A 27541-nucleotide genomic window follows, 5' to 3' on the forward strand; every position below is an offset into this window, starting at 1 on the left:
ACTGTAAGTTCCATTTTTATGACTGGATTCTGTCTGCTTTTTCCACTCTGTGGAAATCCTAGGACTCTAATGATAAAAAAGCTTAAAGGGATAGTTCACCCAAAAATGAAAATTCTGTCATTAATTACTCACCCTCATGTCGTTCCAAACCCGTAAGACCTTCGTTCATCTTCAGAACACAAATTAAGATATTTTTGATGACAGAATTTTCATTTTTGGGTGAACTATCCCTTTAATACATACAAAAAAGTGACAAAAATTTTTACAACGCCATTAGCGCCATATATTCATATACTCCTCCGTTTCTGTCAGTCTACTCATTTAGTACTGAAACACCCAGCTTTCAAGGTTAAATTCTGTACATCCACATCATTTAGATGCCAGTCAAAGCAACAGTCGAGGCTGTGAAAACTATGCCAAGGAAAGCTGTCTCTATATCACCCTTTGAGAGGGCTGGGAATTTAACCACAATTAAAAGAAATCATAATTTATATACACACAAACTCACTGTCATTAGCACGGCTTATTGTGAATTGTTCTAGTGCTGTGTCCGATACATCGATACGATGATGTATCGTCACTAGGCATGGGACGATAACAGGTTTCAAGGTATACCGCGGTTTGGAAAAGTCACGGTTTCAAAACCACTAAAATTTTCCGTTATACTGTTCCTGCGGTAGTGGCAGTTTTTTTACGTGTCGTCAAAGACGGAAGGTGCAGGACTCCCTCAGTTGTGTGTACGACCCCTCCCCCTCCGGTTGGTGCGAGCGGAGTCACCTGTGTGATTTAGTACAATAATTAAATTTAGCTGGTATCACGTTTATACTCTTAAGCCTCCTGCCATTGTTTACATCCGTTCAAAATCACGCATTTGTACGGAGAGACCGTGTGTGTGCGTGACTCTCGCGCTCTCTCTTTCCTTATGTGTGTATGTGCACACATCCTCGTACCTCACCGCTCCAAACCATAGCTCCAAACTTAATCCGGGAAAGGTGAACATTCCTGCATCATAACTTGGACTGAAAGATGAATGTGTGTCACAGAGATCTGACGATACATGTATCGATACAGCTGTCCCAGTATCGATATCGTGGCACGTGCGCTGCAGTGGACCGCGCTTAATTTGAATACCCACCACCGCTTCTGCTCAAAACCAGCAACATGTGCTCAGAACACGAGATGCACACAGTCAGCTCTTCACAGATCTGTTTAATGCCTTTAATGTTAATTATGACTAGCCTCTCCCATCATTATGTAGTGGGAAAAAAAACTGTCTGCCCTACATCACAGTGCCAAGATGAAGTATAAAATTGCAGAGCAATTTCAAAATGCATGGAGTCAGACTAAAACAGCTGTGAGCTAGCAGATGATGGAAGCAGCCGATAAACTGTAGCAATTATATTGCATCATATAAATGTGCCTGATATATGAGACCTTTCCCTTAAAAACTGGCAAATATGTGGTAATTGACTACATGCATAATTATAACCTTTGTATTGACTCATTGAACCTAGACTAGACAGCTCCCATGGAAAAAAACATTCTGGACAAAAATAAAAATTTTTACCTATATATTTTAAATAAAGGCACTGGCCCAACTTAACCCCGTTTTCATGCTCTCTATCGTTCCCTAGCCTTCAAGGGTTTCTTACGTCAGGCTTTCTCAGATCGCAAGAAGAAGGATTCTGTCTCAGTTTCAGAGAAGCCACAGAACTGACAAGATCCTTTCAGGTTCTGAATGTGACAGATCGAGACTGAATAAATTGTCACAACAGACTGACCTAGCTGGTTTCTATGACATGTTTTGATGGATTTGAATATGAGATATGGTCCTGTCTTAAAGGGATAGTTCATCCAAAAATGAATTTACTCACCTCAAGCTGTTCGAAAACTGTATGACTTTTTCTTCTGTGGTACTAAAATAAGGTATTTTAACAAATGTCTATACCATGGAAGTTGTTCCAATTGTTCCAGCTGATTTGTTTCCAAAGTTCATCGAAATATCTTCTTTTGTGCTCCTCAAAAGAAAGTCATGCAGGTATGGACTGACACGAGGGTGAATAAATTATTACAGAACTTTTATTTTATGGTGAACTATCCCTTTAAGAATCAAAGTGTATCACCGAAAATAAACACTATTCCACATTATTCCTTTTATACAGCTTGCAATATGCTGAAATGGATATAAATGGACTGTCAACACTGCACACTTCACTCAATTATATGCTCCTAATAATATTGATTTTCAGCATGAACGGACGGGTAATAGGATGAAACACATAGCAGTCAAGTTTACTCTGAAAACTGATCTACAAGAATCTTCTTGAATGAATGATCAACACAATTTATTTAAAAATGAATGAGTTTGCACTAGGGACATCACTATAATATATAAATGAATCAAATTCCATCTAAAGATTTCTTTCTACCAACAAAAAGCATCTAGCTGTATGATATTTTTTTCCAGTAGCCTAGTTTTTTGTTCTTATTTTGTCTTCATAGAGCTCTTTGAATCCAAAAGTCCTCAACATACAGGCAAGACCAGTCAGTGTGCTCAATTTGTAATCTACCCTAAATTGTTATTTAAAATGATATTAATCTAGTACAGTTGTCTCTAAATGTAAGGGATTGTTTGGGTTTCAAGACAACAAGCTTGAGTCAGTGACATGGATTAGGGTAAATCTAAAACCAACGCAGACGAAGTTCCACCCAAGTTCCACTTTTTTAAAGAAAAGTAGTCTTTTGTCATCATGTTGACAAACTGTAGAGGATCTGGTCTGCTTTTCAACTAAAGCAGACATTTTGAAGATAATTTCCAAAAACCTTAGACGAGACAAGACTAAGAAATGAGTTTCAAAGACTAAAAGTTCAACCTTGGTTTAAAAAAATGTTGTATGCACCTCAGAGCTTTAGATTCTGAAAGATGAGTCTCTTACAGTTGAAAATTCAACCTAAGGCCTTAAATATTTACTTGCATTTTGTAAGCAAAGGCATAAAGCAATGACATAGCCAAAACATAGGTCAAATTAAGGTTTGTTCCCATAAAGTCATTGACAGTAGGGGAAAAACAATGTTAAATATTCAAATAATAAAATGAAACTAACTATACAGTATAATGTGAGCAGACTTATGATAAAATGACGTAAAATGGACGGAAATCATGTTTTGTTGTTGTTGTTGTGTGTTTTCAATCAATATATCCAATATCTAATCAAGGATAAATATGATTTGTGCAGACCGTATTAATTTTGAAAAGTCATTAGTCATCATGTTAGAATCCGACAAGCGTGTAAATTTTACCAAAATGTTTTTACACTGTCCTTAAAACTTTGCATTGCGTTACAGCAGTTTTAAACGTCTCCCACAAAAGGCGTAATTCCTGTCATCTTGCCAATAAACTCATCCAGTTACCGGCTGCAAACTGATCACTCATGCCAAATGAACCGAGCATGACATCACTTACCTGCAGCAGGCGAATCAGCGATCACCATGGAGACGAACATCAGCAGCACGCACGCGGTGACCCGACTACGTCCCTCCATCATTAGACCCTCCATTTAGTGAAACTCATGTTTCGTCCAAGGTGATCCGAGGAGAGATTATCCGCGCGTTTAACTAGTCGCGTGAACTGCAGCAGATGAAAACAATACCACTCTTATATAGGTCACATTTTCAGTCCTATTTTCAGCACGACTTCGTGAATACTCCCGTAACCAAATCTAACGATTTAATCATAAACCGAACAAATGACATCTTGCACATGCCTAGAAACCGAAATTTAAATCGCAGCTGGAGATTTTAACCACTAAAGTTAATTGCCATGTTGACTTGAGTGACACTACAAGAGCTTGTGCAGAGCGCGGAACTCACGGCTCCTTTGTTCCTTAACTTGTCCGACTCATTTCCACGAATCGACTCTTTTGAATAATTCGTTTCAAAGAACCGACTCAAAGAACGACGGCGTTACGTCATCCCGTGACTGTCCTTGCCATCCAGTCGAGACATATTAAACGCTCATAACGTTCTAGTAAAGTCATCTGTAGGTATTTACGGCTATTTATTCCATTTTTACGAATAAGATAAGTGTGTTAATTGTAAAGTCCTTGTTGTTTGTAAGCAGACATGATCCAGTCTGTTCTGTATGTGTCTGTGTCACACATACAATCACATACAAGTCGTAAGCATATTTCCAGCACGTTTTATTTGGATAATTTCTGCTATTCGACTATTAAAGTAACTTTGTTACATTTATCAAATCCTCAATTAACTCCAAAATGTTTAATATCACTTCGGACATATACGAAAAAGATGAGTCTCTATTCAAATGAGTCGGAGAATTGCACAGTCGAGAACCGCCAGGACCGATTCAGACAGGCAGATTCGCGAACGAATCATTTTAGGCCGGTTCAAGAGATTCATTAAAAATATTCAGTTCACAAAAGCGATTCGTTCAGGATTCGGACATCTCTGCCGTGCATTAACACACGAACCGAATCTCACAGAGCAAGATCCAAACATTGTTCGCATAATGTGCAGCTTTCAAAAGACAAAACTTAAACGTTGACATACTGCATGCCTTAGAATCAACGTGAAGGTTTGTGAACTCACGTGTGCGTTAAAGCCCCGGTAAACGCGCTTGTTGCACGCGGATTAGGCTTCTAGTCGGGATTTCCAGTAACTGTTTCGTGATGGTTATGAGAGAAATGGTTTTTAATTTTAGGATTTCTCGTCGTTATTACACCTAGTTGGACTATCTATTGAGAATCGCTAGAGAACATACTCTTTCAGATGTTTTGCTGTATGGCACATAACGGAGTCTTTTGTACAGAAACGATATCAGTCACCGTCCATATAACGTTACTTGATTGATTGATGATGCATTTAACTCGAGTTAACTTGTAGTTGCAAAATATACGTCTAGAAACGTAATCTTACGTCTGAATCGGATTTATATTAGTTTATTTGAAAGCAGAGAAAGACTTTTAGCACATGCACAGCCTAGAAAAGCAACTCCTTACCGTCAGAGCAGACAGTTAGTACGGTCCTAAATCGATAGCGTCCATATCCAGTTCCAGATCAGGATTAACGCTTCTGTTTTGCATAATTGCATGACACATCGGGTGATTTTTTCCCATAAGTGTCTGGATCCTGTCTGAGCATCACTCACTTTCTCAGACGCAACCACTCTGTGTTCGGGATTGCACTAAATCCTCCCCTGACAGCAGGATTTGGAGTCTCTTGCATGGGCTCTACGGTCATTGGCTCCCCGCGCCGTCCTTCAGTAATCCGGGTTAGGTTGACACCTCCGCCGGCGTCTGGGGGTTCACGGCAACGCATTTTGATACCGGATCTTGTGTGGCTGCAAAAGTTTCACCTAAACCAAGTAAAACATTGTTTAAGAAGGTTTTACATGTGAGGAGATTCCATTATTATTAAACGATTCTGTACACGAATGTATGGTTTGGTTATGTCACAGCACACTCTAGTGGCCATGAGGGCAACTTTTGGTAGCACTTTATTTTACAGTCCTGTTCCGCATGTACATACTATGTACTTGTTATAGTAATTACAGTAACTGGCTAATGACTAGGTACTAACCCCGAACCTACCCTTAACCTAACCCTAATTTATGTAGTTACCTTATATTATCTAGTACTTTCTTAAAGTACACTGTAAGTGCAGGTAAGTGCACGAACTGTAAAATAAAGTGCAACCCAACTTTTTGTACACAAACAATATGAACAGAAATTACATAAATTACATCCAAATCTTTGTAACAGATTAAGCCCAAAAAAGTAATGTTTATTTTATATTTATTCTAGAGTATATCTTCATGACTTTATGAAGAGATACAGTAATAATATAACACACACAAAACATTTTAAAAAGGATACACACACACACACATATATATATATATATATATGTTCCAGAGAATATCACCTGAAAATATTATGAATATTATAATGAAATCACATGCAAAATGATAGAATGAAACCACTGCTAGAGAAAATAAACATTTGAATATTTAGATTTTTTATTATTTTTTTTTTACCTCAAAATCTTATAATTACTGAAATATAGTCCCTTACTGTAACAGCTAGCCCCAATCTTCACACTACTATTCTTTTATAAAAGGGTAATGAGTTTTGGTTCACCAGCATTGTTTTTGGTGGTTTCTAAAATGTCTGGTTAGAGTGCGCAAATGCATAGTCTTTTTACATTTTTTTGTAATATAAAAAAAAGAAAGAAAGAAACTCACAATGACAGCATGAAAATACAAGACTGATGCCGTGACTTAACAGTTTAATGTAAATCCAAGACAAAGTGTGATTACATTTCTACACATATACAATATGCATATGTGAGCATACAAATTTCCTTTAATAACTCGATTCACCTTGGAGACCGAAAAATGATCAAAAGTAACAGTGAATAACAAGCTATAACATAGTTCACCACGACGCGAGCCCCTTCACACCCTACAGTTAGTAAATAGAACGATTAAAATAACTATATTCTTCTATAACCCCCAGGTTTGTTAAAAATCCTCCGTGAATTTACACTGCTATCATTAGTTGTTGAAGCCTAATAAAATTCACTCAGGTTTTTATTTTTTTTTTCTACAACGAAAATTAAGAGAAGCACACAACATTTGTAATGGTAACACAAGCGCTTAGTAGCAAGTGCTCAATTTTTAGGAGTTAAATCATTCTTATTATTGTCATTATTATATTCATTTTAACATTCTATAAAGCCAGTAAAATATCCATTCTCATAGCATACTTAATAATATTAGCCTAAGGTACAGGGTACATATAATGCTACGTTAACAGATTGAAATAATGAGACATCACACTTCTTCAAATCCCCAATAAACAAAGCAAAATTATAATAATTATAATAAAAAAGGACAATAAACAAAGAAGTATACCTGGAAATACTGCAGCACACAATAGCTTTGACAACAACTAATGTGATACACACTACTGAGAAAACCATACAGCAATTGACAAAAATCAGGGGTCGGATGCTTTCTTAGGTCTTGAAACATCGTAGAAAAATATTTAGTTTTTACATTTGACTGAATGTTTGCAGCTGTGCAAGTAGAAAATTGTTCACGTCTTCGACGGCTGCACAAATGGCTACAGTGCATCACAGCTACATAACGGGTTTACTGTGGCGACTCGCGAGTGACTTTTCTGCACAAATACGTTCACTTGTGTTCACTGGTGATTCGTAACTACGTGTGAAGAATACATTACGTTTTACACGCTCGTAGTAATGTCACTCTGTAATACACACTCCTGACAGAGACTATGCTGTAGATTAAACAACAACAAAAAGTTGACCGATGAGTGTTCTTGGGCGTAACGATTATTGTTTTGCTTTTTTGGGTTCTAAAACAACTTATGAAGATGGCCGTATGGTCATATTTGGCCTCTTAGCACAATCATACACAAGTTCAATGGTGCATTAACCCCTAATGCTTCCGTTTCAGCCCACACATGAGAGAAAAATCAGATGAAAACAAGCAGAACAAAATGAGCTTTACAATTGTGGAAGTACTGTGGCCACTTCAATGACAAAAAATAACAAGAATCCATTGTGATTTCTGCAAGCTTGGAGTTAATTCATGACCGTGTGCTTTACAAGTGTTGATTTGGTTGCCATCCAGGGTTTGACTGGCAATGAGCGTTTAGGAATGTTTTTCAGTCCTTATAATTGCGGAATCCATCGCTTTCGGTAACGTCGGAAGTTGGATTTTGATTGTAGGTTGTATATTCATGAAGCTAAATGTGAAACAAAACCCCCAAAATCACCAATACAATACATATTCACGCTTCCTTAAAGCTTCACGCGCAGTTAATAAAAGAGAAGGCAGAATTTTGACATAAGATGGAAAACTAAATCGTAAATTGCATTAATGCTTCTTTCTAGCGCATTTTGGTAACTTAAAATTATTGTCTTCATTAATGTATACAGTTCAGACAAACTGAATCTAAAAAAAACAACAACCTTGACTTGTTCATAATTCATATATTTGTAGAGTCAATACAGCTTTCTATGATTTAAAGGAGTTAAAACACATTTAACTGCATAATTTGGATTAAAATTCATTATAATTTGGGTCAAATCAATGCTAGATCAAGTGAAAGTAATTACTAGCCCGAGCAATCCAACACAATCATGTGTTGATCAGATATTTTAGTCTGAAATTTTACATTCATTTTGTACTAGTGACCAATTCATAAACGGTAACGACACTGGATTTGGTTCACAGGCCATTATTTGAAACACTAATTTATCTATGCGATTCTTACATATGTAGCTAAAACCTAAATTTAAAAAAAGCTGAAATTTAAAGCTGCAATGTGGAATTTATGCATCACTAATGGTACCAAAAAGAACTGAAAAAACAAACAAAACAAAACAAAACACACCCCTAATTTTCCATTGGTTGGACTAACAGCCACGCCCACATTGCACACCATTGGTGGATCTAATGCTGCTGTGTGAAAGCAAAGCGATGTTCAGTGTTTATACTCTTATAAGAATTACACACAGCAGCTTTAATAACTGAAATAAAGCATTAATGTGGGATTGACATTTCTAAAAAAAAAACATAAGGGCCTTATTTCTTACACAAATCCTCTTAGATTCAAAAATGGGAGATTTGTCCTCACTAACACTGACAAAAAGTATGAGAAACGTACAAAAACAATAGATTATACTGTGCTAACAGCAACTGCTCTAAGTTCATGAGAGTGCATTATTTTTGTCATCTCTATTTTGCCATCTACAGGTTCTTTTCTGACACCGACCTGATCTAACCTGTATTTTTTAAAATGTTTTTCATTTTCCAAGTGTCAGTGAAACTCACTCTGTCTTCTCCATTACAGCAAGGGACACGTCTGTGCATTAATGACATGCTGAAATTCTTTGGTGGGAAGAACAAAAAGTCCTTAAATGCCAGCGGAGTCCAGATTTGGTCGTTCAGGCCGGTCCCTGTGAGGTGAGAGAGACTGGAGACTACAGATCAGTGCCGTCAGAAACGGCTCCTTCCGGAATGGAATGTTTTATGCGACTAATGTCGAAGGAGCCTTTCTCAACTGTGTGCTTCAATGAGCATCCAACTTAAGCTTAAACAAATATTTGACAACAACAACAAAAAATTCTATTGGCATCCTAAGTCATAACACACAGCTTTATGAATCAATCTGACAAGCTAGCAAACCGAAGGCTTGGGTACAACATAACTGGTGTCAGATCTAGGCCGAGCACATGGACAAAGTCTATGATTCCTACCAGACGAGGGTCCACATATGAATACTAAACATCACAGTTACATATCGACCACCAGAAATCAAACAAATGATGCTTGACATATAACATAAAGAACATCAACTCTCTACGAGAACACAATATACCTAGCAAAGTAAAACAATAAAATAGAAACATCTCAAAGTAAAAACTACTTCAAATGCAAGTTCTGTGGCATGACGTGAGGGCAGAATAGGATATATTTGATATTCCATAAGCAGGTGCCCATCAGAAGACATAAAAATTAAAAAAATTAAATAAAACACTGTGTCCTAACCAGGCGCATAATTGCCACAGCCAATCTGAATAAAAAATCAGAATCACAGCTAATCAAAAATGTCCGGTCACTGCAAAAACAAAAAAAAACACATGGAAGTGATCTTTTTCTTTCCTTTTTATTAATTAATTTGAATCAAATTTGAAGTAAACTTTTGATTATTTTGAATTCCTTCCGTACTTAGATATTTAAATTAGTAAAAATACATTTGAATAAAGTTTTATGAGGTTATTTTTAGTCTCTTATGTTCATCAAGGATGCACTTAATTAACAAAAAAATACAGTAATATTGTGAAATATTATTGCAATTCAAAATAACTATTTTCTACTTGAATATATTTTAAACGTAATTTATTCCTCTGATGCAAAGCTGAATTTTCAGCATCATTATTCCAGTCTTCAGTGGCACATGATCCTTCAGAAATCATTCTAATATGATGCTTTGGTGCTTAAGAAACATTTATTATCATTTCTGCTTAATATTTTTGTGGAAACTGAGATACATTTTTATCCAAGATTCTTTGATGAATAGAACATTCAAAAGGACAGCATTTATTCAAAATAGCAACGTCTTTCATTATGATCTCTGTATGTCTTTACTGCAACTTTTGGTCAATTTAATGCATCTTTGCTAAACAAAAGTATTAATTTCTTTACAAAAAGAAAAAAAAAAATCGAACTTACCCAAAACTTTTGAAAGGTATTTTATATAAAGTACTATATAAACTTTCCTTATCTTTTTAATCGCTTTATTGCGGAGCACATGGTTAGGACACGGTGTAAATGATTGGCTAGCATATCGATGTTAAATAAGCAGCAAAAAAAGACAACCATTGGCCCACAGTTTTCTACACTTTTGTTATCTCTGTACTGACTGACACCTGTAGCATAAGTGATTCCTACAAGACAAACAGTGAAAAATACGAAGCCAATATTGATTTCCAATGCATGTTGTTGCAGACATCCTCATGCAACCAGGGGCAGTTCGAACCCCGAAGTGTACATGAAAATAAAAACCCCACAGATCTTCTTAGAACCTTGAACGAGCGCTTAAATCAGAGTATGGTGTGCAGTCGTGCTGCACGGCTTCCTTCGGCATCTACCAACGTGCTCAAAGCCAACATGCTATTCTCATTAAAAATGTGGAATTTGCCCTCTCGCTTTCCCAACAGTTCCCATCAACATCCACAAGCACCTCCTACTCCTAATAAGACTCTCCTTCTCGAACCTCCCAGGTTTCTAAACCAAGTCAAGCCTTCCGTAAACAGACAACCTCTTCAAACCTGGTATGTTTTATTTGATTTTTAGACAAATAGTGCGTCCCGATCTCAAACTGATTGAACGATACTTGGCTTTTCCCATAAGATATACATTTAGTCTCCCTTTTATGACATATGTAGCCTAAAATCAGTGATGTTGCATTGATTGCGAGTACTAAAACGCATATGTACAGTAAACACGCTATATATAATTATATCCACTATCCAGAACAAAAGTTACTCATCTTTAAATGACGACTTTGGTTCGTTACCACAGGCAAGTATCTTTATCTTTAAATGTAGAAGACCTCATGCACGCTAAACGAGAAGCATTTAAACAACGTTTAGGGCTAACGCTTACACCTGAAACTCAAAAAAAAAAAAAACCCACGAAACAGCTCGAATGAATATGTTCAACCTAGGAGCCAACTCTCTTGTGACTAGTGACTAGCAACCTGGAATTGAAAAAAACACGAAACAGCTTGGATGAAGATGTTCAACCTAGGAGCCAACTCTCTGACTAGCATCTGGTTCTAGAGGGTTTCCAGCCAAGTAAACTGTCGTAATATATGTAAGGCACTACGAGGTAACAATGATAAACCTAAGACTGTGGAGGAATAGATGCGCAGAGCGCACACATGCACGCAAACACACGACCGACTACCGTGTTGAACATGCCTATGTTATTGTAACCACTTTGTGCAATCACATTGAAAGAGGAAAAACAAGAATCTATTGGTATCAGAAAGGTTCTTCATGAAATCAACGGGTGCAGACTGCTACATTCTACAAAGAGGGGCCCAGCTAATGTTCTACGGTATGACAAACGTATTTTCTTTTCTAAATGTGAACACAAACAAAAAAAAGTCTATAAATACACTAGAAAGTTTTGTCGTCCTATTTCCAGAAGATTCCTCCAGGTGTTTTGTCGGAGAGCGCGGCGGAATATGCACGATACTGCTCGCCGTGTGTAATTTGGAAACGTTTAAGACAGTTCAAGGCCATTGTTGTTGTTTTTTTTCTTTGAAGAGCAGCAGATATCCGTATTTCACCTCATCCCAAAAAATTCCCGTAGGAATTTAAAACATCCACATCGTGACCTCGGCTCAACAGTCGGTGAATGAATTCAAGAAAGGGAAAAGCAAATAAAATCTCCCTCGAATTAAACTCTGTCTCTCCCAAACGGCCTGTTGATGAGACCTTGTTGTAAAAGAAACTACGAAAGCAAAATCTCCTTCTTCTGTTTTAAAAGAAACGAAACCTCCACATCACAAAATAAAACGTTAACTGGCCCTTTTGAGAAGGCGAACTCATCTAAAAAAAAGAAAAACTCCTCAGTACACTTCCGTTCCCTCCGAGAGTACACTTCCTCTATCCATCGGCGTCTTCATTGTCTTCAAGTTTAAGCATGAAAGGAACAAGGGGATGGGGTTAAGGGTCGATAGGCTTCAGCATGTCTCTCTGTCTCTAGGTGGGATAAGGGTAGAAATGGTAAGCAGCGATTGGCTGGGCTCCAGTGTTTCAGCTTTAGAGGTAAGGGTACTGGTTCATCTTGGTGGGGCTCAGCGGGTATCCAGTGTAGACAGTGGAGGCAGGAGAAGCACTGATGTAGGTCTGGTGCGCGAATTGGGCCTGGTACTGGCCGTGGTGCAGGGTGGGCGAGGGCAGCATGCGGTGGCCCATGCTAACAGGCACCTGGTGGACGATGCCCTGAGGGTAGCTAGCGTGCTGGACTGCGTGACGGGCCGAACCCTGCGACGCGACCAGGTGGGCCACTGTGGCGGTGGAGCCCAGGGCCGTGGGGGCAGTGTAGGTGTAGAGGTGTGGCTGCCCAGGCAGATGAGGAGCAGCCAAGTGGGGATGAAAGTTAGTTGTGTGGGTGGGGCTGTTGTGGAAGGAGTACTGAGCCTGGGTGGCCATAGTGGGGGTGATGTAGGCCTGCTGCCGCCGGTGACCTCCGTTGCGCTCAACTACCATGTGCTGCTGGGCCTAAATGAGGGGATATCACCATATTACTTTTGTGGATAAATAAATGAACTATGAACCAGGTTTGAAATGCAAGACTAAAATACCTGGCTGAGATTTAGAGGCTGCTGCTGAAAGGGGTGTGGCCCTGTGCGCTGCTGCCGGTATGACATGCCTCCAGCCACGCCTCCTGAAGAGTGGTTGTTGCCAGACAAGCCCCCATTGGAGGTTTTGAACTTGTAGGAGGAGTTCTGGTGGTTCACCGTGTCTATTGGAATTTATAAAACACATACAAAAATTAGAAATAATGTTGAGAATATTGATTTTGGATGGATGGATAAAAGTTAGAAAATTGTTGAAAATATTGATTATATTGTGTTAATTAAAATTGAAAAAATAAAAATAAATTTGGAAATAATTTTGGGAATATTGATTATATTGGGATGGATGGATGATAGAAAGATAAATAAATAAATAAATTCATTCATTCATTCATAAACATTAGAAAATTGTTGAAAATATTGACCATATTGTGTTTAAAAAATAAAATTGCAAAAATAAAAATTTATTTGGAAATAATGTTGGGAATATTGATTATATTGTAAAAAACTAAATACAAAAAACGAATTAGGATAAACAATCATTTATATTGTGTAAAATAAATAAATAATGTGTTAAATAAAACTGGAAAAATTCAAATAAAAATAAATACATTTGGAAATTTTTTTGAAAATATTGGAATAATAATTTTAAGACAATATAATTAATATTTTAAACAAATATTCCAAATGTATTTATTATGTGACAAGAAAGGGATCACAGAATGATAAAACAAAAATTTATTAATTGGCACAGCTATGTATGAAAATGTTTGCCTATATCAATATAGTTTAGCAGGGCTTAAACAAACTCTTGTTAACCTGTAGTATATACTGTGATTGACCAATTAGAATCAATTAGTATTCCAGAAATTTGCATAATAATGTTTAAAAAAGTACTGTTTCTGTAAACAGTACTGTTGATCACACTTAAGCTTGCATTGTCATAAAATATCTTCTGACAATTTTTAACAGATCGGACTTGCTTGAATTACTTTTCTTAAGCTGTTTTTATTGCCCATAGATTTTGAAATGCCACATAAATCTATGCTGCATATCAGAGGCTGTCAGCGAACTGTCACTTTAAATTGATGCTTGATTCAGGCTCTGCCAGGTGTCCCTTTTTCTCTGTCAGCTTATCAGCCCTTCCCCTGTCTCACCAGGCAGGAGTCTGTCACACTCTCCCAGATTCTCGCTGGTCTGGCTCTTCAGTGGAGGGATGATGATGGTGCGGGGGTTCCCGTTGCTGTAGTTGTCCAGGACAGCGCCTTTGGAGTCGTAGCCGTTGGCGTTGGGGCCATTAGGCCGGGACTCCACAGCGTAAGGGCTGGTATTGCTGGAGTCAGAGTCAGGGGAGTCATGGACCGTCACACAGCTGATGACATTCTTCCTCTGTTTGGATGACGTGCTGTTGAGAAGGCAAAACAGGAAGGTTAGAAAGGTTATTCATGTCGGCGCCAATAGCCTCGTGGGCAGCGTTGCGCTACGGGCGTCCCAAGTTCGAATCCCGGTTTGAGGACCTTTCCTGATCCCACCCCCCTATCTCTCCCAATTCGCTTCCTGTCAGCTCTGATCTGTCCTATTATAATAAATGCAAAAATGGCAAAAATAAATATATATATATAAAAAAAAAAAAAGAAAGTTGATTCATTGGAAATAAAAAACTATATAATACACTGAAAAGGAAAACAAAAGTGAAATTTATGGTATAATACGGCAGCTGTGGTTGCCAGAACTTTACATTAAATAATGTACATAACTAATAAGAAAAAAACGTAACAGGGAATTCTGGGAAAATCTGAAAATGTAACAGTATTTTGCATGAAATGTCCCATTAGATTTATTACAGTTATTCACTGTATACAGTAAGGGAATGTACCATTAACCAATACATGTTTTTACTGTTGTCTTATTAAAATTATGATAATTTTTACAGTGCATGCACAATATGAATAATATTTACAATATCAGATTTCTAAGGTAAAACCTTCAACTCCCTAGACCACCAAAGTCTTTTCTAAGGCATTATCCAGTATTTTCCCTGAGCTGAATAGGCATTTAAAAGTCCAAATTGACCCTATTTATCTACTCAATAAATGTCCCTGGTCTTATTGCGCATGATTCATCAGTTATTCCACAGAAAACAAATAGTTTTCATCAAAATGTAATAACGTTCTCCACTTCCGAAATGATTTTGACATAACCAAGCCCACACAGACAGAAAAATATTAAGCAATATCCTAACATATACACAATCCAATCAAACCCTGATGGATAAAATCAAGTCCTGTCCTACATTATTTCCCACTCTCACTCAAAAATTATGTCACATTACAGAACTGTGCACTGAAATCGCTCGTCGCATTTTTCTGACCTGGTGTTACTGGGCTGTTTAAGGTCATCCTCCTCATCCGTGTCACTGCTGATGGTGATGATGCTGACGGTCGGGCTGGGGGTGTCGGGGATGACGATGGTTTGGCGCGGTGGGTTGTGTTGAACGTGGTGATCTCGAGTGGTGCTACATGCCTGCTCGCCTCCCCACCCCCCTCCTCCACAGGTCTGTGATGGGCCGCAGGTTGAGGACGGGCCATTCTGAACCACGGCGCACCGAGGGGGGGTGTTCTCCTTCACTCGTTTGGAGCGTTGAGGTGACGTCATTGGCTGGGTGGAGGACACGTTGTATGCTGACACGTTCCTAAGAAAGAATGAGGTTCTTTTATAAAGGTTTTTAGACATGAAATCATATTTTTTGAACATTTTACCATATTATACCATGGCATTCATTGATAACATATGAATATGACCACCTGATGGCATTACTTTACCGTGGTAAAACCATAGTTTGTTCATTTTTTTAAGTAAGGTTGTCTGACCTGTTGTTCATCTGGTGCTGCTTGTTCTTTTTGGAGGAGGAGTTGTTGTTTGATGGCTGTCTCATGACATGAGCCACACCCACATTGAGAGGCTGCTGAGACGGCAGGGCGACGTGACCTGCCAATAAGGCTGGCTGTTGCATAATGGGATTGTAATGGCTGCCATGGGGATGTGAATTCCTGAATCAAAACAAGAATAATTAAAGCATGCCCTTTAAAGGCTACTTACATTACTGTTCATTACCGACAGCATCATTACTCCAGTCTTCAGTGTCACATGATCCTTCAAAAATCACTCTAATATGCTGATTTGGTGCTCAAGAAACATGTCTTATTATTATCAACGTTGGTTGCACTGCTCAATACATTTTTTTCCAAGAGTTTTGAATGGTTAGAAATTATACAAGAACAGCATTTTTTAATATATATTTGAAATGGAAATCTTTTGTAACAACATAAAATGTCTTTACTTTCACTTTGTATTAATTTAATGCATCCCTGCTGAATAAAAGTATTAATTTCTTTTAAAATATCTTACTGATGCCAAACTTGAACATCAGTGTAAGATAATACACATAGATATATGAAAAAATAAAAAATTATGGAATGAGACAATATACATTTACTGACAGTTCAAAACTCTACTTCTATTTTGCTTTTAGAAATGTAATTTTGATTACATTTTTTTTTTGGTAGTGCAGAATCTAAAATTTATATCTCATTGATTCAAGATACATTCTCTACAAACTATTCTTAACATTTTATGATATTTTGCTTCTCATGTCAATTTATTGTACCTTGTTTTCAATCATTTACTGTCAATTTGACATTGATTATAAATAGGATTTTTAGTGTCAGAGGCAATGGTCACCAACTTTTTTTTTTTTTTTCCAAAATATTTTGATATACCACAGCACTACTTGTCAGAATTAAATACGTCCTACATATGAACAAACCCTAAATAGCATTTAGATGTACTATCTTCAAAAATCAACTAAAATTGTATCTAAATGAAGAATAAATGCAATGTAACATTTGGCCAGAGGGGGCAGCAGTGACTGCAGCAAACAGCAGAGAAGCAGAGAACAGAATTAGATCTCAGAGGAGAAATCCCTCTCTGCAGAAAAAGTGTGACACTTTTCCAACCGGACTAGCTCAGGACTACCAAACCCTCCGGGCTGAGCTTAAGGCACTGATGAGATAATCTGCAGATATCAGCACACGTTCATCTGTAATACCTTCACCTCATGCAGGACAGCACGACCTGACTCCAATACCCTGTCCTAGCCAGAGACACGCTCCTGCACTCACTGTTCTATTCCAAGAAACCAACAAGAATTCTAAACAAATCCAGAGTATAATGAGTATCAGATTTAAAATATTCTGTTCCTTCATTCCAAATGAATAATTCAAATGCATGTTGGCTTTGTAGGTGCATTTGCAGACTAAGCAACCTAGATAATTCAATCTGCTTAGTTCATAATCTAGGAGATTATTAAAACCCAGTGTTGCGGTACCAAACTGCTGTGAAATATATGGATCACCAGTCATGGTATCTTAAAATAGATCGGTTGAGTTCCACATGACCCGTTTATAATTAGCATGGTATAAGTATGTTTTGTAAGGATATAATTGATTTTAAAATGCTAATGGAGTCCCTATTAAACATGATGAAATTGTACCAGATCTGTCTAGCTAAATAAAACAAACTAAAGATGAAAGCTTCTGTGGCATCAACATTTAAATGGAATGGAGTGAAACAGTCGGTTCCAGAAGTAAAAATCTTATTCGTTTTCTCCATAGGGGAACTGATTTTGAGCGATAAATTATAAACCTTTAAAGACAGACCTACTGTGAGCTAAGAGGTTGTTATTTGAGGGTAAATGCTTTTGGCGAAGCCATCAGCCTACATTATTTCGATTTAATTTTAAAATAAATATGTTCAACAGCAGAAAAATGACATCATCCATAATTATACAGAGAAATCTCCACCAGTCAAATAATCGCAACAAAGCAAATTGTGCCCAAAGAACATTTTAGAACCCATTCACTCCCATAAAGCATTGCAGTTTTATACCTTTTTTGCTTCAAATCAAAGTTTATAATGTTGTGATTCACCTCATATCTGGTTGGTTTAGTTCATAGCGTATAACTCCTAAACAAAGACCTTTTTATAAATCCCTTGGTGAAAAAAAAAGAAAGGGAAAAATACTTCTGGAACCAAGGCTGCTGAAAAATTGGGAGGGCACTGTTGCAATCTATTGCAAAAACAATAATGGTTTCTCAAACACTCCCCATCTGCCAATGGCCAGACGAAATTATTGTCTTGCCCTCAAACTCACATCGGTTGAGACAAATGTCCATGGGCCAGGATGTAGAAAAAAAAGCAATGTTTTGAAAGCACCACAAAGCCACAGTATTAACACTTTACTGGGAAATCAACCCACACTGCAAGAAAAAAAAATTGTACCTTCATGGGTACAACAGTTTGTCACTGGAGCAGTACCCTTAAAGGGACAACTTTGTATCTTATCTACATCTTAAAATGGGCATATTAGTACCTTAGAGTAGTAATACTCATAATGTAATGTTTTCTGAGAATGTCCAAATGGTCTACTTACAATAGTTTTGAGCATATTAAAGGGATAGTCCAACAAAATTATTTACTCCCCCCTCATGTTTTTCCAAACCTGTATGCATTTTGTGGAACACAAAAGAAGATATTTTGAAGAATGTTGGTAACCAAACAGTTTTGAGCCCCATTTGGGACCAACATTCTTCAAAATATTTTGTTTAACAGAATGCATACAGGTTTGGAGCGACATGAAAGTGAGCAAATATGACAGAATTTTCATTTTTGTGTAAACTATCCTTTAGGTTAGAACAGAAAAAAGCATTTTGACATAAGAAAATGAAACACTAATGGCCTAAGAATAAATGGGCTGCCCTGTGTACTGTAGCAAGCACAATAGTCCTCTTTAGCGGTGACGGCATGTTGGTTTCTCACCTCCAGTTGGCCAGAGGCTGCGAGCTGGTCATGGAGTCGGGGATGACGGTGGCGTGTTGAACGGAGGTGTGTGTGAGCTGTTGCCACGCCGGCGGAAGGAGAATCTGTTGAGTACCAGACGGCCAGGCTGGCTGTAGAGTAAGGATGAAGGGAAAACACAGGGTTAGCGTACAGAGGTCAGGAACATCTCCAGCAGAAGGTCGAACATCTACAGATAGTGCAGCTCATGTGATCCTCATGTGTGAGTAGGATATGAACGGCAATAGCAACCAACAGCGCACAGACTCAGTGACCTCTTGCGATTTAATTGGCGTCAGTGTGAAGACCCCATAACCTGGCACATGAAATCGCAGGGCTGCGGCGCAGCTAAACAGGGCAGGGTACTGCATCCACAGATTTAGAGAGAGGAGAAAAAGGATACGGCTATTTAGAGAAATGACCGCTAGTAAGTGCTAAACTGTGCCAAACAACCACCAAAGGGGTCATTTAGTTATTTAAGACACAGTAGCGTCAGCGTTCGGGCCTAGACTCAAGAGACATCATTTAATGAAATTGTTCTAACAAAATATGAACAGAAGAGATACATTATAAACAATTGTATAACCCATCCATCTTCTAAGCTAATTATTCTCTTGGTCTGCAAATGAAGATGTGAGCAGGACGGCAAATTATGGACAGCATAAAAGATCTCCCTCAGGAATAACAAAAAGATTGTGCCACTTTCGTTGGAACTTCATTCATTTCCCTCCCTCGATTCCTTGGCACCGGTATCTAGATGACGGCCTCAGATGGGGCCCTGCATACTGCGTACGGCCTTGGCTCCTGCCTATAAAAAAGATAAGACCCTGCCTTAATAAAGAGATGTGGCATCTCCCAGGCAGTGCGCTGATGTGTTAGACATTTTCCAAATCAGCTCCGACTTTAATTAAATTCAGGGGCCCCATTCAGAGGCTTTGTGAGGAGCTGCTTTGTATGGTGGGTGAGGAGTGCGGGGAGTGCCAGGCATAATTTGCCCAGAGATGTGAGCTTGAAGAAGAGTGTCTGCAGCCTTAATAGTTTAATGCCGCTTTATTGATTAGCAGTTTAATGTACAACTAATGAATTGTTTCTTTAATACCCTTTGCACATCTATTTACCAGTCCATCGGTATGGGCCCTCGCACATATAAGGGAGGGTGACGGGGAAGAATGAAAACATGCTTTTACGATGTTTGAAAGGCTGTGATAACACATTTAGCATTGTAAGAGAAGTGAATCTTGGCATTTTTCTGGAATTCCAGCTATTTAAGGTCAACTTTCTGGAGTGCACTGGACTGATATTATTAGAGCGATAACAAACTATAATCATCCTGTCACTAATTTGTTTTGTGTTTTATCAATTTTATTAATAAATAGTTTTATTTTTATAAAACTTTTCTTCATTTTTTATTTTTATATAACTAATTATTTAATAATTTTATATAATATAATTATTAATTAATTTTATTATTTTAACCTCAAAGTAGAATGAATGAATGAATGAAAATGTTATAGTCGGCAGGAGAAACTGGAACTGGAACGTTTTATATTTGACACTTCCTTTAACTTCAGCAAAATAAAATAAAATATTAAATAAAATAAGAAATCTTTAAACCTGAATTAAGAAAAGCATAAAGATTTTGTTTTAGAAGCACATTTTAGCATAAAGAAATCCTAAACATTCAGCAGAAAGAAAGAAAGAAAGAAAGAAAGGAAGCTGACCTGAGAGAAACTAGATTTTTTTAATTACTTTTTATTTCAGCTAAATAAAATAAATCTATAAACTGATTTAAGAAAACACTTTATGTCAGCATAAAGAAAGAAAGAACACTTACACTATCATTTAGCACCTCATTTAATTTTGCCTGTTGCACAAGGCCTAAAAGTGCATACTTTGAGTATGTCTCAACACCTCTACATGCTTTTTCCACCCATGACAACAGTGACACGAATAATTTCATCAGAACTCCCCAAAGCCCTTTGCCTACATTCCTGACACTTTGCATCCTCCTCTCTCACTCTGGGTTAGGTTGTGTAATTGTACCGTCTGGCCTGGAACGCTAACACAGATAAGAGTAGAGTTTTCCATGCAAGGCCATCTCTGCAACGACCCCCCTAACAGCTTTTCTGCCCTCGCGGGGTGAAAGCCTTTTGTCACCCCCGGAGCTCCGAAAGCACCGCTGCTCCCGCGCCAATTGTTTTCGCATTTTCTGCATTCCTGTTCCAGATAAAGGCCGAGGCCTTCTAGAAACCCACTCCACTGGCACCAGGAGCGATGTGGTCTAGCTGATTGGGTTGAAGGGGGGAGAATGGGCGGTTGAGGCCCTGAAGTAGTGATGAACAAGTATCCCCATCCCCATCTGCCTTTGCCAATGCAGCGCTCCGATAATCACCAGTGGGATTTATGCACGGGTTTTCCTGAACGCGAGGAACAATAACGATGCATTACTATACTTAAGCAGTTGGGTAGAGCCATGAAACACCAACACAAGCAAAGTGAAAAATTCTGCAGACAACTTACAATTAACTAAACGATCCTGAACCTTAATATCCTAGTAAAAAAAAAAACATCCAGTCTAGCTTTCAGTATCCATAGATGTCATTGAAAGAAATAGTTCACTCACTCATCATTTACTCACCACAATAGCCTATTGTTATAATAGTATGACTTTGTTTCTTCAGTGGAATAAAGATGAATGGAGACTGGAGCTTTTAAACTTAAAACTGATTGCAAAAACATAAAAGTGGTTCATATGACTCATGCGTCATATTTCAAGTTTTCTTAAGTCATATGATAGCTTTGTCTGATAAACAGACCAAAATGTAGCCTGTTATTTGCTGATGGTCTTTTCCTCGAATGAGCTGCTGCGACTCATTCCGGTCAAATTTGAACTTCGATTTGTGAATGAATCTTTCAGACTGATTTTGTGAACCGAATCAATTGAGTCATTGATTTGATTCAAGAGAATGATTCATTAATTCTTTGCTGAAATATTGCTGCTTCTCTCATAAACATGCTATAACGGATATCAAGACATTAAAAATCAATTTAAATTTTGGCCTGTTCTTCGCACAATGCTTCAGAAGATTCAGAATGAGTCATATGGACTAATTTTTGATACTTTTATGGTGTTTCATTTGTCATTTTGGAGCTTCACAGCCACAGTCCTCATTCACTTTCATTAAATTAAAAATAAAAAAGTGTAAACAGAATATTGTTAAAAATTTTATGTTTCACAGAAGTCAGTCAGTCATACAGGTTTAGAACACGAGTAAATAATTTCCATTTTTGGCTGAACCTTTCCTTTAAGCAGTAGAGTCTTCAAAAAGCAACAAGAGCTCAGCTCAGCTCAGCAAAACCGAAAAATGTTGTGGATAAATTACAAATTAGCTAAATGCCTCTGAACCTCGTCACGCTGTCTCAAATTTAAAAGCCGTCTGGGCCCTGCCTTGCGGCTCCAGAGGATAGACAAATCCCTCAGCATCCACAGACCTCATTTAAAGCCAACCTCAGTCTTGCTCATCAAAGCATGACTTCCTCTAACTCCAGGAAAGAAGCACAGTTGCCTGGACCTTAGTGGAAGCAGGAAAGCAAACCATCAGTGGGGTAAAATCTCCAGTGGGGAAAGACACGTCACTCCAGTCACTACAGTAGAGCAAACCAAGATAAATCCAACCCGGCTTCAATTAATCTATTGGCCATGAAATGAGAGTGTCTTCTCAATTTTGTCGAAGGGAAAGTGAATTATACTTATATCATTAAAACAAAGTAGGTCATGCTAATTGCTCTTCGTTGGAGCCAAACTCGGATGTAATTGAGATTTTGGGAAAGGCTGAGGGGTGTAATTAGTTTAGGAAATGTGGCTTTGTATTGCTATGGCAATGGGGGCAATGTCTGGCTATACCTGTGTCAGAAGGCCCGGCTGGATCTGTAGAGGTTGGGCACCGGGGGCCTGTGTTACTATGGGAACTGCATTCTCCATCCGCACCGAGTAGCCAGTGTGTTTGGAGGGTGAAGCTTGCAAACCTGGGAAGAAATAAGGAAACACTATTAGTTGGCAAAATGTAAGAAATAGCTCAGTCAGAAATTTCAATTCTGTCAGTATTTACTCATTTCAAATGCATATGACTTTTAAAAGAATCTTTACACAGCTCAATGAGCACATAAAACATTATAAAAGTCTCATGAAAGTAGCCCATAAAATTACACTACTGTTCAAAAATATTATTTTTGTTACAATAAAAACAGGGCTGTTGTGAAATATTAACACAATTCAAAATAATTGCTTTCTATTTTAATATATTTTAAAACTAAATTTATTTCTGATATGACAAAGCTGAATTTTCCTACCTTTGTGGAAACCAAGATTTTTTTTTCAGGAATCTTAGATGAGTAGAAAATTAAAAATAAATATTTTATGAATGTCATTACTGTCACTTTCGATCAACTGAATGCATCCTTGCTGGATAACAATTCATTTCTATTATTTCTATAATATTAATTAATAAAATCGTACTGACTCCAAACATTTGAATGGTTTCGAAGCTTTCTGTTATGAACAGATTAAAACTTACATTTTTCAGTTTGAATCTTGGTGCAAGTTTCTGTGAAATATTACTCACTGATAATCACATAAATCTGACTTCAGAAGACTTGGAATATAGCAGCACCAGTCTTATGGACCATTAATATGATACTATTTGCCTTAAGTAGATACTATGAACTGCTGTTATATGGAAAGAAAGATATAAGTAAAAATTCTTTAAAAACAGAAATGATAACAGAAAACAGGTTTGAAAAGACCTTAGGGTGAGTAAATAATGACAGAATTGCAATTTTTGAGTAAACTAGTCCTAAAATATAATGAACCTATATATCAGGAATATCCAGGGTTTTGTATAAATTAAATTAGCACTCACCTTGGAAGCCAGGTGGGCAGACGATGAGGGCCTGCTGGAAGGGATCGGGTCGGGCAGTGCAGAGCTGTGGCGCACCGGGTTGGAGGTTCATGGTCCTGGGGGCCACGGCAGCCATGGGGGCCGCAGAGGGCTGGTAGAGTGCAGATTGGTAATTTAGTATGGAGACATCGGAATTGGTAAGGGAAAGGGTGGCACTGGTGGAAGAGGGAGCCAGGTTGGTGGCCTAAAGGAACCGATGGGATCAAACGAACAAACAAACAAAAGCATGAGAAAGTGGGTGTGGCAATTGGGTGGAGCAACAATGAAGGATGAGGGTCAAAATTTCAAATAATAGCAAATGATAAACAAACTCCTTAAAAATATTTATTGATATACAGGATGGATGTACAAAAATGTTAGCTGATGAAAACTGCAGGCAGCAAGCACAGGAAGCATGTTTCGTGTTAAATTTGGAGTAATGTCTTAGAGCGAATACCATAACACTGTTCTGCAACTTCAACTAAAACGCTTTATTAGCTGTTATTGTGTGCAGACAGCATTAGGGTTCAGGCATTTTCTATAAAATGACTTATTGAGCGTAAAGGAAGGAGGAGGTGAGAGAGCTTCAATCAATGCTCTTGTGTTACAGTCTCCATCAATGCTAGGACCCTTCAACTCATTGAATTTGCTCAGTCTCATTAGCAGCAGATAATGATCCCTCTTTGCGCTAAAGCTATGATTAAATATACACACAGATCTAACTGGTGAGGGGAGAGAAAATCTGTTCTTCAAAGCCTATGCACTAGATTTCCCCTCCAGTGCTTTTAATCCGGCCTGACTGCAGCACATTCATCTGTTTATTCATCTATCAATGTGGAATTTGCGCCGTCTAGGAGGTTTGATGAACGAGGGAACTCCCTCTCCTACATCTAGAACGGTGAACCGAATGTGCTTCTCATAAGAATTGTGCAGGTCCTTCCATCATAGTCACTCTCTCTATATAATGATAACACAAGACAAAAATATAGCCAGAAGTAAAAATATGAGTGCGGTAACATCACCAGAGAGATGGAAAGGGTGTGATTTCTGCTCTAAATGAAAAAGAAGATCTGAACCATGGCTTAGTAGTTAGTGTGTATGCTCCAGTATCAATATTTTGAGTTCTAGAGCTCAATTAGGAAAAGTGTGAGTTTGGCCTGCTTATGGTTGCATGCATCTATTCAGAAGGCATGGGCGCAGGCTTAGCAGTCTGTGCACATGCTAAGACATTCATAATGTAGAGCCTTAGTGCTAATATAAGAAATGTGGGTTTGAATTTGGCCTGTTTATGGTTCCATGCGCCCTATTCAGAACTTCCAAATCTAAAAAAAAAGGTCTGAGCTATGGCTTGGCAGTCTGCATACATGCTAAGACATTCAAAATGTTGAGCCTTGGTGCTAATATAAGAAATGTGGGTTTGAATCTGGCCCGCTTTTGGTTCAGTTCGCCAATTCCGAACTTGCAAAACTAAAAAAACGGTCCGAGCTATAGCTTAGTGGTCTGTGCGCATGCTAAGACTTCAAAATTTTGAGCCTTGGTGCTAATATAAGAAATGTGGGTTTGATTCTGACCTGCTTTTGTTCCCAAGTGCCAATTCAAAACTTATCAATATAAGACAATTCATGGCCTATTCATGATCCCATGTGTCTGTTTAGAACTTCTAAAACTAAATCAATATTGAATGCTTCTAAAACAAAGCTAAATTTTGAGCTTTGGAGCTTATTTGGGGAATCAGGGTTTGAGTCTGGCCTATTCATGGTCTCATGCGCCTATTCAGATTTCTCAAAACTAAAAAAAATGGTCTGAGCTATGGCCTAGCGGTCTGTGCACATGCTAGGACATCAAAATGTTGAGCCTTGGTGCTAATATAAGAAATGTGGGTTTGAGTCTTGCCTGCTCTGGTTCCCATACACTAATTCAAAACTTTCAAAACTGAAAATAAAGGTCTGAGCCATGGCTTAGCAGTCTGTGCACATACAGATACATCAACATGTTGAGCCTTGGTGCTAATATAAGAATTGTGCGTTTGAGTCTGGCCTGCTCTGTTTCCCATACGCCAATTCAAAACTTTCAAAACTGAAAAAAGGTCTGAGCCATGACTTAGCAGTCAGCGCACATGGTCCAACATCAATATTTTGAGCTTTGCAGCTCATTTGCAAAAATGTACGTTTGAGTCTGGCCTATTCATGATCTCATGTGCTTGTTCTGAACTTCTAAAACTAAAAAAATGTCTAAGCTATGGCTTAGGGGTTCATGCACATGCTCATGTACACGGAGCCGATATAAGGAATGTAGGTTTGAGCCCCTTTCTTTCCACATGTCTTCCTGTACTATCTCAGACAATAAAAAGGCACAAAAATCACAGAAACACAAGGTCAAGGGTCAAGTCTGAATAGGTCTTTTCCATGCGCATTTCCATGTAAAATGCCTGTCATTTCTTCTAAGATATGGACGAAATTGAACAATACAACAGACAAAAAAGATGTGCATAAATGCTGGCGCACCATCAAAACCTGTTCGTTTAATAGAGGCTAGCGTTATTTACTTTCATCTGTTACCAAAGCAATACAGTTTCATCTCATGCCACCGCTAGTAATTATAGACTTTTCATTAAGGTTTGTATGGGGAGAATTCAGTACAGCGCTTTTCATTTTTCATTTTCCCCGTTTAACAAGGCCGACGAGCACCAGGGGAGATAGTTAATCAATACGCCGCCATGGCATTCATCACACAAAATAAACACTTCAGCCTCACAGCTGGCTAATGCTACACAAGCTTTCCCTTCGAACACATCGAATGCCCTACACAACGTTCGTCTCATGACGTTAGAGAGAAGCCGGAATGCTATAACATTACAACCCTATGACTTTTTGACTTTAGACATATTTATTCGAAGAGGAAAGTCACGGTTTGAGCCGATCTAAGAACTCAAAATGAAGGCATTATGGGATTCATGCCTGGTCCTCTGTCAGCAGTTTAGACAAACGCTCCCTGGTGAAGCTAAACTGCACTGAGGCAAAACAGGAGGAAACAAAAGGAGAGAAGGAAACAAAGTGGTGCAATCCTTAAGGCTGCAAAGTAGTAAAATGCAAGCCAAGCAGGAAGTAGAGGCTGTCATGTTGTTAATCAGCACATTGTGACAGAGGGCTGCAAGGCTGGAAACACACACACGCAGCCCAAATGGCCCATGATATGACTAGTGTTCTGTCCACTGAAGGAAGTCATCCGATACTGCCAGTGGTCTATGGGCCAATGCTACTCTAATTTCTTTGGATTGTCCCACTGCAAATGAGTCTGTGCATGTAATACAATTAATTATCTGCAGCTTTAAGAGAAACTAAACTGAACTAGGGATCGTTTTAACTGAATTCAAATAAAGTTTAACGTCACTATAGCTTGGTGCTGTGTTTGTTCTGACCTGCAGTAGCTGTAGTTTTGAGGTTGAAATGGCATAGAAAATGAAAAAATGAAACTGGTTCATACTCCACAAAAATATTGTTACTTTTTTTTTTAGTAAAACATCCAAACATCCATAAAATTAAAAAGATTTACTTGAGAAGAAAAATTGTATAATTTAGCTTGTTATAATCACAACATTTAATACAGTTTAGAGAGGATTATGTTTAAAATAAGAGATCTTTTTTTTGTAAATTATTGTTTATGATTGATTTATTATTTATTTTTTTACATTAATTTAATTATTGTTTAAGGATTTTTAAAAAATAATTAGGAAAAAAAAGGAAAAAAAAGTTCGGCAAAAGACGGGATCGAACCCGGGTCGAT

At 38.0% G+C, this 27541-nt stretch overlaps 2 protein-coding genes across 3 annotated transcripts in view; both read right to left on the minus strand.

Moving 5' to 3' along the window:
- LOC107722454 (UPF0606 protein KIAA1549-like) overlaps nt 1–5267 on the minus strand; it is a 54118-nt gene extending 48851 nt beyond the window's left edge. Inside the window, exons 1-2 of the mRNA XM_016530810.1 lie at nt 5019–5267; nt 3464–3628 (exon numbers count right to left, since the gene is read on the minus strand). Coding sequence (XP_016386296.1) covers nt 3464–3557 — 94 coding nt within the window. The 5' untranslated portion in view covers nt 3558–3628; nt 5019–5267. The remainder of the gene's footprint in view (nt 1–3463; nt 3629–5018) is intronic.
- Nucleotides 5268–11877: 6610 nt separating this feature from the next.
- Nucleotides 11878–27541, minus strand: part of LOC107722467 (homeodomain-interacting protein kinase 2-like) — a 122829-nt gene continuing 107165 nt past the window's right edge. The window contains exons 8-15 of one of the 2 annotated variants that reach the window (XM_016530822.1): nt 23741–23870; nt 22726–22847; nt 18804–18934; nt 15797–15976; nt 15298–15618; nt 14084–14331; nt 12933–13093; nt 11878–12849 (exon numbers count right to left, since the gene is read on the minus strand). In XM_016530822.1, the coding sequence (XP_016386308.1) occupies nt 12388–12849; nt 12933–13093; nt 14084–14331; nt 15298–15618; nt 15797–15976; nt 18804–18934; nt 22726–22847; nt 23741–23870 (1755 nt within the window). In that variant the 3' untranslated portion in view covers nt 11878–12387. Of the gene's footprint in view, nt 12850–12932; nt 13094–14083; nt 14332–15297; nt 15619–15796; nt 15977–18803; nt 18935–22725; nt 22848–23740; nt 23964–27541 lie in introns of both variants that reach the window. The other variant, XM_016530821.1, reaches the window with a different exon arrangement.

Source organism: Sinocyclocheilus rhinocerous, unplaced genomic scaffold (assembly GCF_001515625.1).
Source record: "Sinocyclocheilus rhinocerous isolate Xijiao unplaced genomic scaffold, SAMN03320098_v1.1 scaffold604, whole genome shotgun sequence".
Lineage (NCBI taxonomy): Eukaryota > Metazoa > Chordata > Actinopteri > Cypriniformes > Cyprinidae > Sinocyclocheilus > Sinocyclocheilus rhinocerous.